Here is a 14,915-nt window from a genome sequence, read left to right as displayed (position 1 = left end):
AGGGTATATATATAAGAGTGAGTTTAGTATATATCATAAGACTGAAGACTGAGGCCTGGGCTAGGGCTAGGGCTAGGGCAGTCCAACCCGTACGTTTTTATAACTCACGTTTTTTATTTTTGAAAATTTAACCTCCCACTCACTCGCGTTTTTATTTTTCGGTTTTTTTTTTCACGAATTTTATTTATTTATTATTATTATTATTTTTTAAAACAATTTTTTTTTGAAGATATTATTTGGTACGCGTTGACCTCACCTAATTATTTATTGTCCCACCTACCTACTGACCTGCTAATCAGTGGTTCACCTAATTACTAACCTGCTTAATTAACTAAATGTGCGCCTAACTGTGCACAAACCAGAAAACACAGAAAACACAGAAAATGCAGAAACTGAAACTTGACAGAACTGTGCAGTGAAAACACAGAAAATGCAAAAAAGGCAAGAAATGCTAACTGTGTGTAAACAGAAAAACAGAATTTTGCTAACTGTCTAACTAATACTAAATGTACGCAGCAGAAAACACAAAAAATGCAAACTGTGCGCAACAGAAAAACAGAATTAACAACTTGCAGAAAAATACGCCTTCCTCTCCCTCTTCTTTCCTACTGCAAACCACTCATACAAGAAGCACAAAGTGCCTCTTGGGCTTAGTGCAGGGCTATTCCCCGGCAGCGGCGCCAAAAATGTGCGCTCCTTGCCGCACTGTCGAAGCAAGGGACTTGCCGATACACCATGTACGAGCCGCAGACGGCTCCAAGCACACAACTAGTTTAACTAGTAAGCTCAAGAGGGCAATGGTGTGTCACTCACCGCCTTATGCTCCTGCCGTAGAGGATTCCTCGCCGCGAAGAAGAGGGAGACGCCGCTACGCCGCGCTCAACCGCCTCGCCGCCGTCGTGCCGCCGCAACGCTCGATCGCACACACACTCTCACACACTCTCTCTCTCTCTCTCTCTCACACGCACACACACAAGGAGATGGTGAAGGAGAAGGTGGAGATGGAGCAAGAGCAGCTTCTATTGCACAATGAGAGAATGACTCAATTTTAGGTTTAATTGGCTTTTATGTGAGCTCACCCCATTCACACTTGGGCGCCCATGCTTAGCCAACTAACCCTAGCATGTTCGTGTTAGAGTGCGCCTCTCATCGGCGATCACTCTACCTTTCCCTATTGGACCGACAAGCCCGGTGCCTGACTCTACTTAAATAAATAATACGGTTACAGTGTCCGTCGTAGGCGATAGGGTGTCCGTGAGCCACGAGGGTTAACACACACACACACACACACGATGTAGAGAGATGTAGAGAGAGAGAGAGAGGGAGGGGTGGGGGGGGGGGGGGGGGGGGGGGGTGGAGATGGACATAATACCTGCGCAGCAGGTTTCGGCCAAGATCTGAGCAGGTGAAAATGGCCCCTGCGTGCGGGTTTCACTTTTTTTCCCCAAATTTTTTTGCGTCGCTACACGTGTGGATATACGCGTCGATATACCCGTGGCAAATAAAGCCTTTTCACGCGTATATCGACGCACATTGCTACGCGTATATCGACGTGTATAGCGACGCACGCTAATTACGTCGATATACACGTGGAAAAGCATGGCCGTCGATATATACGCGTCGATATCTTCATGTAGTGTTGTAGTGACCCTATCTAACCGAGCGTGTGAGCATGAAGCGCTCACCTCTCCCTCCTGCCAAAAGCACCTGACTGTGAGCCTGTCTGTACAAAGCTGACACCCCTATTATCCAAGCATCTAAGAAGCCCATCCTGCGGAGAGTGCCCTCTAGAAAGTCCCAGTCAACTCGATCGTATGCCTTCTCAAAATCGAGAAGAAGAATCACAAGGTCCTCACCACGGAGCCGTGCCAGGGAAGAAGCCTCTTAGAAAGTAAAGATGTTGTCAAGGATACTGCGTTCCTTGACAAAACCTGTCTGAGTCCCATGTATAAGGCTCTCTAAAAGTTGCTGAATCCTCAAACTCAGAGCCTTGGCAAGAATTTAGTAGGCTGAGTTGAGGATGGTGATAGGGCGCCACTGTCGAATCTCATCCAAGGAGCCACCCTCCTTGGGAATGAGGTAGATCAGGCCCTCACTCATGCTGTTAGGCATCACTCTTGTGTGCAAAATGTACTGAAAAACACTACAAAGATTTGGGCCAAGCAGGTCCCAGTACTCCAAGAAAAAGCTGGGAGTCAACCCATCCTCACCTGGACAACTACCACGAGGGAGGGCCCTAAGAGCCGTGGGTAGCTCCTCAAGCTGAAGTGGCATCTCTAGCCTCTGGCGCATCTCCTCTGTCTCACAAGACATGGCATCTGTGCCCAAACCTGCTCCCTGCATGCATCCTGCCGCTCTGACTGAGGCTCAGCCGACAGTAAGTCATGGTAAAAGTCAGTAGCAACTGCACGCATATCCTCGGCCTCACAAGCAATTGACCCATCGGGCCTCCTCAACTGAGTGACCTTGGCATGTGAGTGCCGAGGTCCAACTGTCTCAAAAAAAGCACCAGTCACTTTGTCACCCACCTGAGTCCACTGAGATGCCTGTCGGTGAAAGGCAAACTCATGACGCCTCTCCTCTGTGCTAGCAAGCTCCTGTCGAGCCTGCTATAACTGCTCCTCCAACCATGGACTGTCTGGATGCTGCTCCTGCATCCTCTGTAGTGAATCAATGCCTTGTCTGAGACGCTGCTCCGCCTCTCTCGCTGCAGCCCGGCGAGCCAGAGACTCCTGAAGAAAAAAGTGGCTAAGCAATTCAGCATACATCTTATGTTGCTGTGATGGGCAAACCACACAATTAAAAAAAAAGCCTCTGCGCCCATAGCAGCCCGACCACTGCCCTGGCGCCCCTTCTTGTTTGTCACCCACCTCACCTGAAGTTTCGCCCCCCCCCATGCCCTTGCTGAATTGAGGGCTTCATCCCCCCCGCCCCCCAACCTAGGCTTAGGCTCGAAGGAGCTCCGTCTCAGAGACTGTGATTAGAGGCCACAAAAGAGAAAGAGAGAGTTAGAGAGAGCGTGAGCTTGGGAAGTTCTGTGCAGGAGGAGGAGCACAGTGCAAAAAAATGAAACAAGTGGGAGAGCTGCGCTAACTTAGCTTGGTGATTATAAAGAGAAACAAAGAGAATCCCTCAAGATTTTGCTTATTTTATGAATAAAATCGAGTTGGTACCCCTTACCCTTAGTACTAGCATTTGTATAATGTCACTGATATCCGTAGTATGCGACTATGCTGCGGGTCTCGGTTCTTACTTTCCCAAAACTGTGGGAATTTTGCTGAGCTTACTCCTGCTGCCTTCATGTAACTATGCTGCGATGCCGAATGCTTGCTCGTCGTTTGCAAGAGCATACGATAGCATGGCGAGCTCACCTCTCAGACGCTTCAAGGCCCGCAAAGGTCAGCGATGCAACAACACCTCTCTCTCTCTCTCTCACACACACACACACACACACACACACACACACACACACACACACACACAACGTTGACCTCATTTTATGGTCTTATAGATGTCTCCGCATCGTCCATGTAACAGGCCTCTCAATCCCGACTAAATTTTGCAATGAGTTTGTGCATAGTGTGGTGTGTGGGTGCAACCAAAACTGGACTGGATGTGACCGGCTCACATAGAGAGTTGAGTCGAGATTAAGCTTGGTGCAACTTTTCTTGAGTTTTCATGTGTCGTTTATGCATGGCAGATTAACAACAGTGCATATATGATAGTTGAAAGTTTGAGGTAAAAGGCTGCATATCTGGAGTCATGACATAAACTCGATGTGCACAACTTTGTGTTGATGCTCATGTGTGTCAGTTGGTATGGGAATACCTACTATTGAGCACTGATGACGTTAGTGCGGATGCTGTAGTATTTTGCCACTAATATGCTTGATGAAGCTGAAGGTTTAGTGTCTTGTGGATGATTATATGAGTCTACGACTTGCATTTCCCTCTATATGTGAATCTGGGCTTTTTCCTGGATCTGACTAGCTTTACGTTTGTGCTGGAAAACTTGTGGTTTTTAGCTTGTTGAAAACTTGTATGTTTGCTATATAGTTCGGGACTTTGGAGCTTTGGCGTCTTTCGGATGGCTATGGAGGTATGTGTGATAAGAATTACGTTGGCCTATCTATGTTATTTGTCTCTGACATTTTTGAGAAAACTTGTGCTGCTGGAAGTAGGGCGAAGGTGTTTTGGTTGTCTCATAGATCAAAAGGAAAGATCATCCAAGCAAGAACAAGTTTTGTTAGCTACTTTAAAAGAGATCTCCAAAACTTTTGGAGTTGAAGCGGTGACGTGGTTAGGAAGAGCCACTATGGCAAAAGCTATTCCAGTCGTTCCAACTGGATCTTTGACTCTTGATAGTGCTCTTGGTATTGGTGGTTTGCCCAAGGTAAACTTTTGGCATTGTTGAAGGTTTGCAAGGAGGAAAAATTCTGTAAGTTGTTTTTAAGTACGAAGATGTGGACATGGTAAAGGAATTTTTTTCTCAATTGAATGTGGGCATGATATAGGCTGATTCTCATTTCTGAGCTCTTTGTGCATTAACTTAGACTATGCTATCGATCATTGGGTTAATCCCGCTTTCACTTCACTTGGTGACCTCGGATGGAGGACATTCAACATGTGAAGCGCGTTGGATCCTAGGTTAATTTGATTAAGCTTTGAGCTCATAGAACGTATGGAAGGAACAAAAATCAAGAGGTGTAAGCCTAAAGGCTAAGACGGATCTTAGATCTCTTGACTCTTTTTTCTAGTCGGCAATAAGGTCCAAATAATTTGCCTGGTACATCAGACACTTCGCATCAAGGATTTAACACGAAACACAGTAGAGCATCACATGCCACACGAATGCAAGAACCACAAAATAGCCTCACAGAGTATATAGTTGCCTAGAACAGCAGACACCCACATGAAGGAGCTAACATAAAACCAAGCTCACCAAAAATTCTTGTGTAGCATGTGATGCTCTAGTGGGCTTTATGTTTGCTCCTTTATATGGATGTATCAAAATCCAGGAAAATTATTTGGGTGTTATGTCTGTAGACAGGACAATTTAGACGTTACAATAGTGCCGCGTTGTTGGCCATTGCCTACAGTAGTGTGCTGTGCAGCTAGCTTTCATTTTCTAACCAAACATGCAGTTTATTCACTCACCAGGTTGATGTCTCTTTTGGTTCATTCGATAGGGTCGTATTGTGGAGATTTTTGGTCCTGAAGGTAGTGGGAAAACGACATTGGCACTACATATTATTGCAGAAGCCCAGAAAATTGGAGGTGCTCAATTTGATTGTTTCTAGGTCTTACTAACACACTGACCTTTGCTTCTTACTCTACAAGAAACTTCACTCTCGAGAAAAGTTATGGTCTTCTCTTCCCAATAATATATCCTTTTGACATTTCTGTTTGTGAACAGGACAGTGTGTCTTCATTGATGCAGAGCACTCCTTAGACTGTGCGCATGCAGAAGCATTGGGAGTTCAAGTGGGGAGCTTGCTTGTAGCACGGCCTGAGAGTTCAGAGGAGGCTTTTACTCTTATTGAGCAGCTCATACGAAGTAAACCAATTGATGTTATTGTAGTTGATAATGTAAGGTGGGGTTCTCTTGTATGTGTACAATGAAGTAAGGAAGAGTCCTTCAGGTTGTCCTCCTGGTGTGCTATTTTCATGTTGACTGCAGGTAGCTGCACTCTTTCATAAAACTGAGGTATCGGAAGAAACCAATATAGCATTGCAGTCTCGTTTATTGAGCCAGACTCTTAGGAAACTGACACATAGCATCGCGGTAAACAAAACGCTTCTGATATTCATAACCCAGGTGTATAAACAGAATGAGGGTAAAGGTTTCTTTTTGTAGGACGTTATTGTGAGTGCTGCTCTAAAAACATGTTTGAATGTAGACAAGATCAAAGATCAATGCCCACGGCTATGCAGGCCGAGAAGAGGTCACTTCTGGTGGCATTGCTTTGAAGTGTTACTCATCGGTTCGCCTCAATGTTCAAAAAAGAGGACAAGTCAAGAACATTGATCAGGTCTGACTTTATATCCTTTGCTTGTATGAGTGCCCGCAATGCACGTATGTTTGAGGGTTCCCTGTGAGGATTGGTATTATGTGTGTTGTGCATGCTTCATTCCTTGCATGTATGCTTGTGAGGGTGCGCGCACGTGTGAGTAAAGGTGCAAGAGAGTGTGTTAGAGCGAGCAACCATGACTGCGGGTGTGTGTGCACGCACACCTCTGTAGGTCATGGAATGGGATTTAGGATGGCATCATGAATGACCTACAGATGCACACGTGTTGGGGAGTGCCCTTGTCTTGTGGACATGGGCTATGAACGTAGGGAAAATATTTTAAGGTTGATACAATTTGGCAAAGGGATGTATCACATAGGATAAGCCTGTGCTTAAACAACCACCTGTTGGAGTTTTTGAGGTCATCTCCAGGGTCTCCCTGTCTAGATCTTGTGAGTGAGCTTCTTTGTGGCTGTGCCCGCCCTTGTGATGTGTTTCCAGATTCTAGGCATTTGGGGGATTTTCCAGTTTTTGTCCGGCTGGCCACTTGTTTGCCTTTTTGTTGGATCCCAAACACAGATGAGCCCCCTCTCGATGCAAAAACGCTGATTCCGCGACGAAAACACAGCCGCAACTGGCCCTTCTTCTGGCTGAAACATGCAGCATCCAACAGCCCCTCCTCGTGCTCTGGATCCACTAGGAATTGTCGGGCCTAGGCTCTGATACCATGTCAAAGTGGAGAGAGAGAGAGAGAGAGAGAGAGAGAGAGAGAGAGAGGGGACAAACCTTGTGGGGCACAACTCTGCAAACTCGAGAGAGTACAAGGGTGTAACACAATAGAATGCCAGAATGGGAACGCCTCCCCCTCTCCCGAGATAGGGGGCCTGCAAAAATGCCCAACAGAGCATTGGCCCCTCAACTGGGCGCCCTTGGGATATTTCTTTATTCATTGATCAAAGTTGAGGTTACAATTGTTGGAGAGCCCACACACTCTCTCTGAGTCATCCATAGAGTTGCAGTCTGATCTGGATTATCCATGATGGCAACCCTGGAAATGGCTTTTAACAAAGAGCATTTTCTTCACACTGAGGATGGATTTATTTTACGGTTGAGATACATGCATTCACACCTATCACATAGGTTTCAATGTGTCATTGAAGAGTTTTGCACCTCCTCCCATTAGCTACAAATTGAGACAAGTAGACATACTTTGGTACCTCTGGAGGACCCGATATGCTAGCTATGCAAGTTAAAGCTTGAGATACAGGAGCATTACGTATGTCTATGCCTGGTATGTTATGAGGTAGGAGACGATTTCATTTTCTCTTCAGCAAGGGCTTTGGGTGTCGAGGGCGATGGATTACATTGATCAGAGGTGTCTTGGGCTTTTCTTTCTAGAGTCACGCAGACACAGACATGCTTTATTATAAAGTTTGACACACTATAGCGGAGGATGCAGGTGACCGATTACTTCCAAAGTAGCAACGCCCTATTGCATGATGAATCCCATGACAACGTTACTATGTGAAGGAGTACGAGCGGAAGTGCGACGGGAGAGAGAGTGCGAGAAGAAGAGCACGACGATATGGTGAACTCGCTCTATTGTAATGTGTAGAGCATAGTGAGTTCTTATTAGGTTTTTACAAAAGAATATGCGTACATACCTGGTGGCCCGCCCACTTACCTGGGCGACCACATTGGGCTTTATACCCCAACAACCTCCCACTTAAAGTCCAATGTGGTACTTTAAGTGTGAGAGAAGCTACTATACAAGAGATGTAGAGAAGTGATGTACTACCCTACACCTAACTGCTTGCGAAAATGCGCAAAGCTCTATGAGGGAAGTCCTTTTGTAAGTAGATCAGCAGGATTTTCTGTGGTGTGAACTTTGACAAGCTGAAGTTGCTTATCCTCGAGCATTTCCCTGATGAAATGATACTTCACATCCACATGCTTTGTCTTTGAGTGATAAACTGGATTGCGAGCCAATTGTATAGCACTTTGACTATCACAATATAACACAGGCATCTCTTCTTTGATTCCCAAATCTGTTACTAGTCGATTAAGCCAAATTGATTCTTTGCATGCCTCTGATGCTGCAACATATTCAGCCTTTGTAGTAGACTGAGTAACACAATCTTGTAATCTAGAACGCCATGATACTGCTCCACCAGCCAATGTAAAGACATACCCTGACGTAGACCTTCGGTTGTCTAAGTCACCTGCATAATCTGAGTCTGTAAAACCCTTTACACTTAGCTCCTGACTCCCATAGCATATACGCATACTCTTTGTAGCTTTTAGGTATCTCAATATTCCTTTCACTGCCTCCCAATGTTTCTTGCCTGGGTTTGACATGTATCGACTTACTACTCCCATTGCAAATGCAATGTCTGGGCGAGTAGCAATCATTGCATACATCAAACTACCCATTGCAGACGCATATGGAATCTTATCCATTTCAGCCTGTTCTTCCTCAGACACGGGACAATCTTGTTTGCTAAGTTTCACATATGGTGGCAATGGAACACTCAGTGCCTTTCCCTTCTCCATATTGAAACGTTGCAAAACCTTGTCAATATACTCTGTTTGAGATAACCAAATCAACTTCTTTGATCTGTCTCTCTCAATGCGCATATGAAGGATATGACTTGCCTCACCCATGTCTTTCATGTCAAACGATTTTGCCATCTTTGACTTCAAAGCTGAAATTTCTTCCAAGTGCTTGCCAGCAATCAACATGTCATCCACATACAAAATAAGGATCAGCCAACTACCATCCTTAGCCTTCTTTGTATATAGACAGTGATCGAACTCACTACGTTTGTAGCCTTGAGAAAGCATAAACTTGTGGAATTTATGGTACCATGCCCTCGGTGATTGTTTTAAGCCATAAAGACTCTTTAACAACTGGCATACCCAATCTTCGTTGCCTTTCTCAACAAACCCTTCTGGCTGCTGCATGTAAATTTCCACATCTAAATCACCATGCAAGAACGCTGTCTTGACATCCATTTGGTGCAACACCAAATCTAATATGGCAACCAATGCAAGAAAGCATCTCAATGTAGTCATCTTGACCACCGGAGAGAAGACTTCATCAAAGTAAATGCCTTGTTCTTGCTTAAAGCCCTTGGCAACAAGCCTTGCTTTGTACTTTGGCTGACTATCATGAGCGGGGATCTTATACCTGTAAACCCATTTACAAGGTAGAGCCTTTTTGCCTTGTGGTAATTTAACTAGCTTCCATGTCTTGTTTTTATGCAGAGCTGTCATCTCTGACTGCATGGCCAATTGCCAATTCCCGGAGTCCTTCATTTGCACTGCTTCCTTGTAACATGAAGGCTCATTGCAATTAGTCAACATGACATAGTTCATAGATGGAACAAACCTATCAGGAGGTCGCGTGACACGTCCAGATCTACGCACAATAGGTGGCTCAGGCTCAGCCACAACCTATGGTCCACTCTATCCTGCCCTTGCTCCTCTTGAGCCCTGACATTTTGTCTTGCACTTGTAGGTCCATCTTCTTGGAAGACAACTCTTCTAATCTCCTCAACCCTCTCTGGTTTAGAATGATATTTGGATTCATTAAAGTGAACATCATTGCTGCGGACAACCTTTCTGGATTCGGGATCCCAAAGTCTGTACCCCATCTCACCAGAATTACCATAGCCTAGAAAGATGCACTTTCTACTCTTTGGCTCAAGTTTGTTCCTAAATTCCTTTGGAATGTGAGTATATGCCTCGCAGCCAAAGACTCTGAGATGCTTGTATGAGGGCATTTTGCCTGACCATACCATCTCTGGCACTGAATCCTTCTGCAAAACCTTGCTAGGAGATCTGTTTACAAGATGAACAGCTGTTGATACAGCTTCAGCCCAAAACCCATTTGGCAGCTGTGCATTAGACAACATACTTCTGACCTTCTCTTGTATGGTCCTATTCATCCTCTCAGCAACACCATTTTGAGGAGGATTGTAAGGAGCAGTAAGTTCACGTTTTATACCTTTTGACTCACAAAAGTCTTGAAAGGCCTTTGAAACATACTCTCCACCATTGTCAGTGCGTAAGCATTTAAGCTTCTTGCCACTCTGATTCTCCACAAGTGTCACAAACGTTTTGAAAACACTAAACGCTTCATCCTTGTGCTTGAGAAAATAAACCCATACTTTCCTCGAGTAATCATCTATAAATGTCATAAAGTAAGAAGCTCCCCCTAGAGATAGGTTAGGCATAGGTCCACACAAATCACTATGAACAAGTGCCAACTGTGTATCTCTTCTACTGCTTCTATGCTTATGTGGCTGCTGTGTTTGCTTACCATACAGACAATGTTCACAGAATTCAAAATCATTAAATGAAAAGCCAGGCAAATAACCAGAACGAGACAAGATTTCCATTCCCTTCTTGGACATATGTCCTAACCGGCTATGCCACAAAGAAACGTTCGGCTGCTCGGTTACATTGATTACATTTTTAGAGACATTTGATACATAAATCATGTAAAGTCCTCCAGACTTTACTCCATGTGCTACTGTCATAGAACCCTTGGATATCTTCCACATGTTCTGTCCAAAAGTGGTGACGTAGCCAGCATCATCAAGTAAACTTGTGCTGATCAAGCTCTTTGTAATTGCGGGAACATGTCTCACATTCTTCAGCGTGAAAGAAGAGCCATTCTGAAACTTCAATTGAACATCTCCAACACCTAAGATCTCACATGTCTGCCCATTGCCTAGCCGAACATGATCTTTAGTGGTCACATAAGAGGTAAACCACTCCTTGTTTGGAGACACATGAAGTGATGCCCCTGAGTCTATAATCCAGTCACTCAGTGCATTTGCATCAGATGCTGTAAGAAGAGCTGAGTCCATTGTATTCTTCAAGAAGTAGATGTCTCCTGACACTAGACTGTCATCTTCTGCAACAGTGTTTGTCACATTTATTTCTTGAATCTTCACTGAGGACTTGTTCTTCTCACCATGGTCTTCAGCTTTCTCTTTGCCTTTTTCTGCTTTCCATTCTCTGCAGTCTCTTTTCATGTGACCCTTCTTGCCACAATGGTAGCATTCTATGTCACTCTTGCCTTTAGCACTGCGGGACTTGCTACGAGACTGATTCCTATTTCCACCTTTGTACTTTTCTTTGGTCCTTCCCCTGACAACTAAGGCTGTTCCTTTGCCTTTGTCCATTGTCTTTCTATTGGTTTCTTCAGTAAGCAGACTTCCTTCTACACCGGCTATGTTCAAACCATCTGGAGGTGCATAATTACTCAAAGCTGTGCGAAAAGTGTCCCAACTTTCCGGCAATGTGATCAACAGGAACATAGCTCTAAGAGGTTCATCAAACTTGACACCTTGAGCTGACAACTGACTATAGATTGTGTTGAATTCATTCAGATGATTGGACATAGGTGTCCCTTCTTTCATCTTCAAGTCAACAAGCTTCTTAAGCCAGTATACCTATGAAGCTGCACTCTGCTTCTCATAAAGATCACTCAGCTTTAACCATGCTTGATAAGCCGACATCTCGTCTGCTACATTGAAGTAAACGCTTTCTGCCAAAGTCAGCATAATGGTAGAAAGTGCCAATTCATCCATTTCGCTCCATTCATCTTCGTCCATATCTTCTGGTTTTATCCCCTTGAGCTTTATAGGTTTTATCTGCTTCTTTTGTACCAACACGTGCCAAATCTGCTTCTTCCACAATGGGAAATTGGTTTGCATCTAGCTTCTTAATATTGTAAAGAGCAGTGTCCTGTGATCCAGCCATAGCTACGCTTCACAGTGGTTTACTGTCCTGGGAAAAATTCGGCAGAGTTTCCCCTGTAAACTGACCTCTGAACCAATATCAACCTGTCAAATGAACCAAGAAAGCTTCAGATTCTGCATAAATTTCGGCAGAGTCTCCTTTGTAAAATGGCTCTGGTGTACTCAAAAAACAGACCAAAAAACAGCTCAAAAAACAGTCTCTCTGACACTGTAAGCTGCGGGTAAACCTGTACTGCACCTGTACTGTCTCTCGCTGTCCTGTCTTTGTCCTGTAAGCATACACTGTGACAATGCCTCAATGGCAGTAAAGCAAAGATGCAATCCCAACTATCTAACTCACAATCAATACATCCTAGCTGCCTATCTAAGGGTGCTCGAGGGATCGCTCCAAGACCTGTATCACCGAAAGGATCTCAACATTCGAGAATCCCCCAGCTCAATAAAACCTCACTCGACCCTCAACAAAGGCTGCAGTAAATCTGACAGTACATAGACTTCCCACAAAGTCATACATCCACAAATTTCCCACTGTATGCTGTAACCGTTGCGGCGGTTGTTTGCTACGTGACTCACAGCCAGCAGACCCTCAACAGACATACATCATCTCTGACAATACTTTCCATGTGGAAGTACCTGCAATGTCAGGATGAAATCTGGAATATCAAGCAGGCAAACACAAGCTACGTGATGAACTAGTGGATGTCGCCTACAGTCTGTGTAGATGCGCCCGTGTCGTATGTGACACGCCTCCAAGAACTGTGAGCCGTCCTTCGATGTGTAGACAGCCACAAATCAACACTCTGGGAGTGTCGATATCCTCAGCACCTGTAGTCGTAGGCCGAAAACCCCAAATTTGCAGAGTCGGATATGCACTCGCTGAGACCACGTAGTCGAAAATGGCATGCGCAGAACTTTGTCGAAGCCGAACGGTGACCGAGATGACCGAGATAACCTGTGTCTTTGCCTGTCGAATTTCACTCCGATCTGAGCTGGTGACTCTAGCCTCCTGTAGTGCTGCCCCGAGCCTCGATTTGAGCTCTGATACCAGTTGAAGGAGTACGAGCGGAAGTGCGACGCGAGAGAGAGTGCGAGAAGAAGAGCACGACGATGTGGTGAACTCGCTCTACTGTAATGTGTAGAGCATAGTGAGTTCTTATTAGGTTTTTACAAAAGAATATGTGTACATACCTGGCGGCCCGCCCACTTACCTGGGCGATCACATTGGGCTTTATACCCCAACACTATGTTCATGGGAATCTTCTGGATAGAGTTATGGGGACTAGCAGTGTTAGGTGTGCATAATCTTGAGAGCCAAGGGATGGAGAAGGAGTTGAAGTGCAGAGCACGAGCAGTAGAGGGAGACGAGGAAGCTACGTGCAAGGAATACAAGTGAACTGCATGTTTTCCTAGCTATTAACTTTGATGCATGATTTAAGGCTAAATTCTATAGTGGCGTACACTCAATTATCCAACAAGTAGATTTTGATGCCCTTGTCCCTCTTGCAGATCAAGGATATAATGAGGTTATTTCATGTCCAATCCTGTACTCTTTATTGCTCTGTTTTTCTGGTTTTCTCTCTACATAAGTATGTGCGTGTGATTACGCACATACTTTTGTCGAAATATATTGAGTCAGTAATTATCTCTATTTATCAGCAAATTGATTTTCAGCTCAACTAAGAGAGCATTAGTTATCTGACTTATGAAAAACGTTTTTCAATTCCATTAGTTTATGAGTCTAGGCCAAAACAAGGACACCCTGAGTAGGTGGGTCTGGGTGGTATGGGGCCCTCAGTCATGGGGTGCTAGTGTGATTCTAAAACACTGCCCAACTAGGGGTGCTACCAGATGGTGCCTATGGTTGGGTAGTTCTGCCGAGAATGAGGCGAAAAGTGATAGGACAAAAGCTGTTGTACCTGTAGTAACTCATCCTATAGTGGAATATGTCCAAGTAGCTAGGAGATCTTCCTCATTCATTTAGAGTGCGGATGTTGTTAGTGTGGCTGTCGTATTTTTCATCATTATTCTGGAGTCTGCATGATTAACTTGATGGTTTTATCGTCTTTTGGTTCACTACTATCAGTTTACAGCTTATACCCTTATGGTTCAATTTGGGCTTTTCCTTGTTCATTTAGGTTTATGCATCATTATGTGGATATTTTCTTAATTTTCTTGCCTCCCAATAATTAATACATCATTCTTGCAGATAATTAATACCATGGTCAAGGTAGTCAAGAACAAGCTTGCACCACCATTCAAAACTGCGGAATTTGAGATCGAACTTGATAGAGGCATCTCCAAGGAAGGTGAAGTTTTAGATCAAGCTGTGAAACATGGAGTTGTCGAAAAATCAGGAAGCTTGTATTTCTACAATGGGGTGAGGATAGGTGATGGCCGAGAAAATGCAAAGAAATTCTTAAGGGGGGATGTAGAGTTACAAGAGACTCTGACCGTGTGCGTCAAAGAGAGGCTGGCAGGTCGAGCAATTGAAGTTAGAGATGGCCACTGAGAGGCTTTGCTTCTCTACTATTTGGCACCAGATCCAATGGGGTGGTTGTGCTGATATGTACCAAAAAATCCTGTCGAGCTTAGATAATGTCCCTGGCTCTTTGTAAATTTAGAAGGCAAGCTATGTTACGAAGCAACCGGTTATTAAACACTCTATTCTTTGATTTAGACACCACCTTACCTTGGATCATGTGCATGTTTCTCAGCAATGTAATTGTCAGCTTATGCACATGGTTTTCTCAAGACTTTTGAGGCCTCTCTCTTTTGAAGGATGTCAACCCTTGATGCGAAGTGCAGCCATTCTTTAGTGCACAAATGATTACACCTCTCGTGAGGTGGGCCTCCGTGAATGTTATCCAACCTTAGAATTTGACCATGGCAGATTATGGCCGGCCATACCTCTTTGTAGTAGGCAATATTAGCCACCTTGAGGCCCTAGGCTCTGAAGCTATCTAGCAAATCAAAGCTAAATTGCAAGGTTTCCCAATCAACCCTTTTGCTAAACTATTGTTTGATGCAGAGCCGACTTGCGAGTTGCCTATAGAAGGATTACACTATTAAAGTCACTGGTCTGATTTTGCCGAAGTTGAAACGAATCTATTCACTTCTTATCTAGTTGTAGT

At 44.4% G+C, this 14,915-nt stretch overlaps 1 protein-coding gene across 3 annotated transcripts; it reads left to right on the top strand.

Moving 5' to 3' along the window:
* The first annotated feature begins 3,209 nt into the window (after positions 1-3,209).
* On the top strand, positions 3,210-14,521 carry LOC147419481 (uncharacterized). Of its 3 annotated transcripts, none has more exons than XM_086505299.1 (8): positions 3,210-3,398; positions 4,056-4,098; positions 4,178-4,392; positions 5,189-5,276; positions 5,416-5,588; positions 5,680-5,784; positions 5,900-6,031; positions 13,991-14,521. In XM_086505299.1, the coding sequence occupies exons 1-8, from the start codon at positions 3,309-3,311 to the stop codon at positions 14,291-14,293; spliced, it is 1,149 nt and encodes a 382-aa protein (XP_086361425.1). In that variant the 5' UTR covers positions 3,210-3,308; the 3' UTR covers positions 14,294-14,521. The 3 variants fall into 3 exon arrangements, with proteins under 3 accessions (XP_086361425.1, XP_086361423.1, XP_086361424.1); XM_086505297.1 differs by having other exon boundaries at positions 3,212-3,398; positions 5,680-5,817; XM_086505298.1 differs by having other exon boundaries at positions 3,213-3,398; positions 4,181-4,392; positions 5,680-5,817.
* The last annotated feature ends 394 nt before the right edge of the window (positions 14,522-14,915 follow it).

This window comes from Adiantum capillus-veneris, chromosome 29 (genome assembly GCF_014529385.1).
Source record: "Adiantum capillus-veneris isolate H3 chromosome 29, ASM1452938v2, whole genome shotgun sequence".
Lineage (NCBI taxonomy): Eukaryota > Viridiplantae > Streptophyta > Polypodiopsida > Polypodiales > Pteridaceae > Adiantum > Adiantum capillus-veneris.
The sequence above is the reverse complement of the archived record's forward strand: the minus strand, read 5'-3'. Positions and strand labels throughout refer to the sequence as shown.

What these genes read in the sequence shown, in the direction of transcription:
- LOC147419481 (XM_086505297.1), top strand. Translation starts at nt 3,309, where the DNA reads ATGCTGCGATGCCGAATGCTTGCTCGTCGTTTGCAAGAGCATACGATA. An exon ending in ATGTTATTGTAGTTGATAAT is followed by an intron (nt 5,589 to 5,679) that starts GTAAGGTGGGGT and finishes TGTTGACTGCAG; the next exon opens with GTAGCTGCACTCTTTCATAA. An exon ending in AAGTCAAGAACATTGATCAG is followed by an intron (nt 6,032 to 13,990) that starts GTCTGACTTTAT and finishes TCATTCTTGCAG; the next exon opens with ATAATTAATACCATGGTCAA.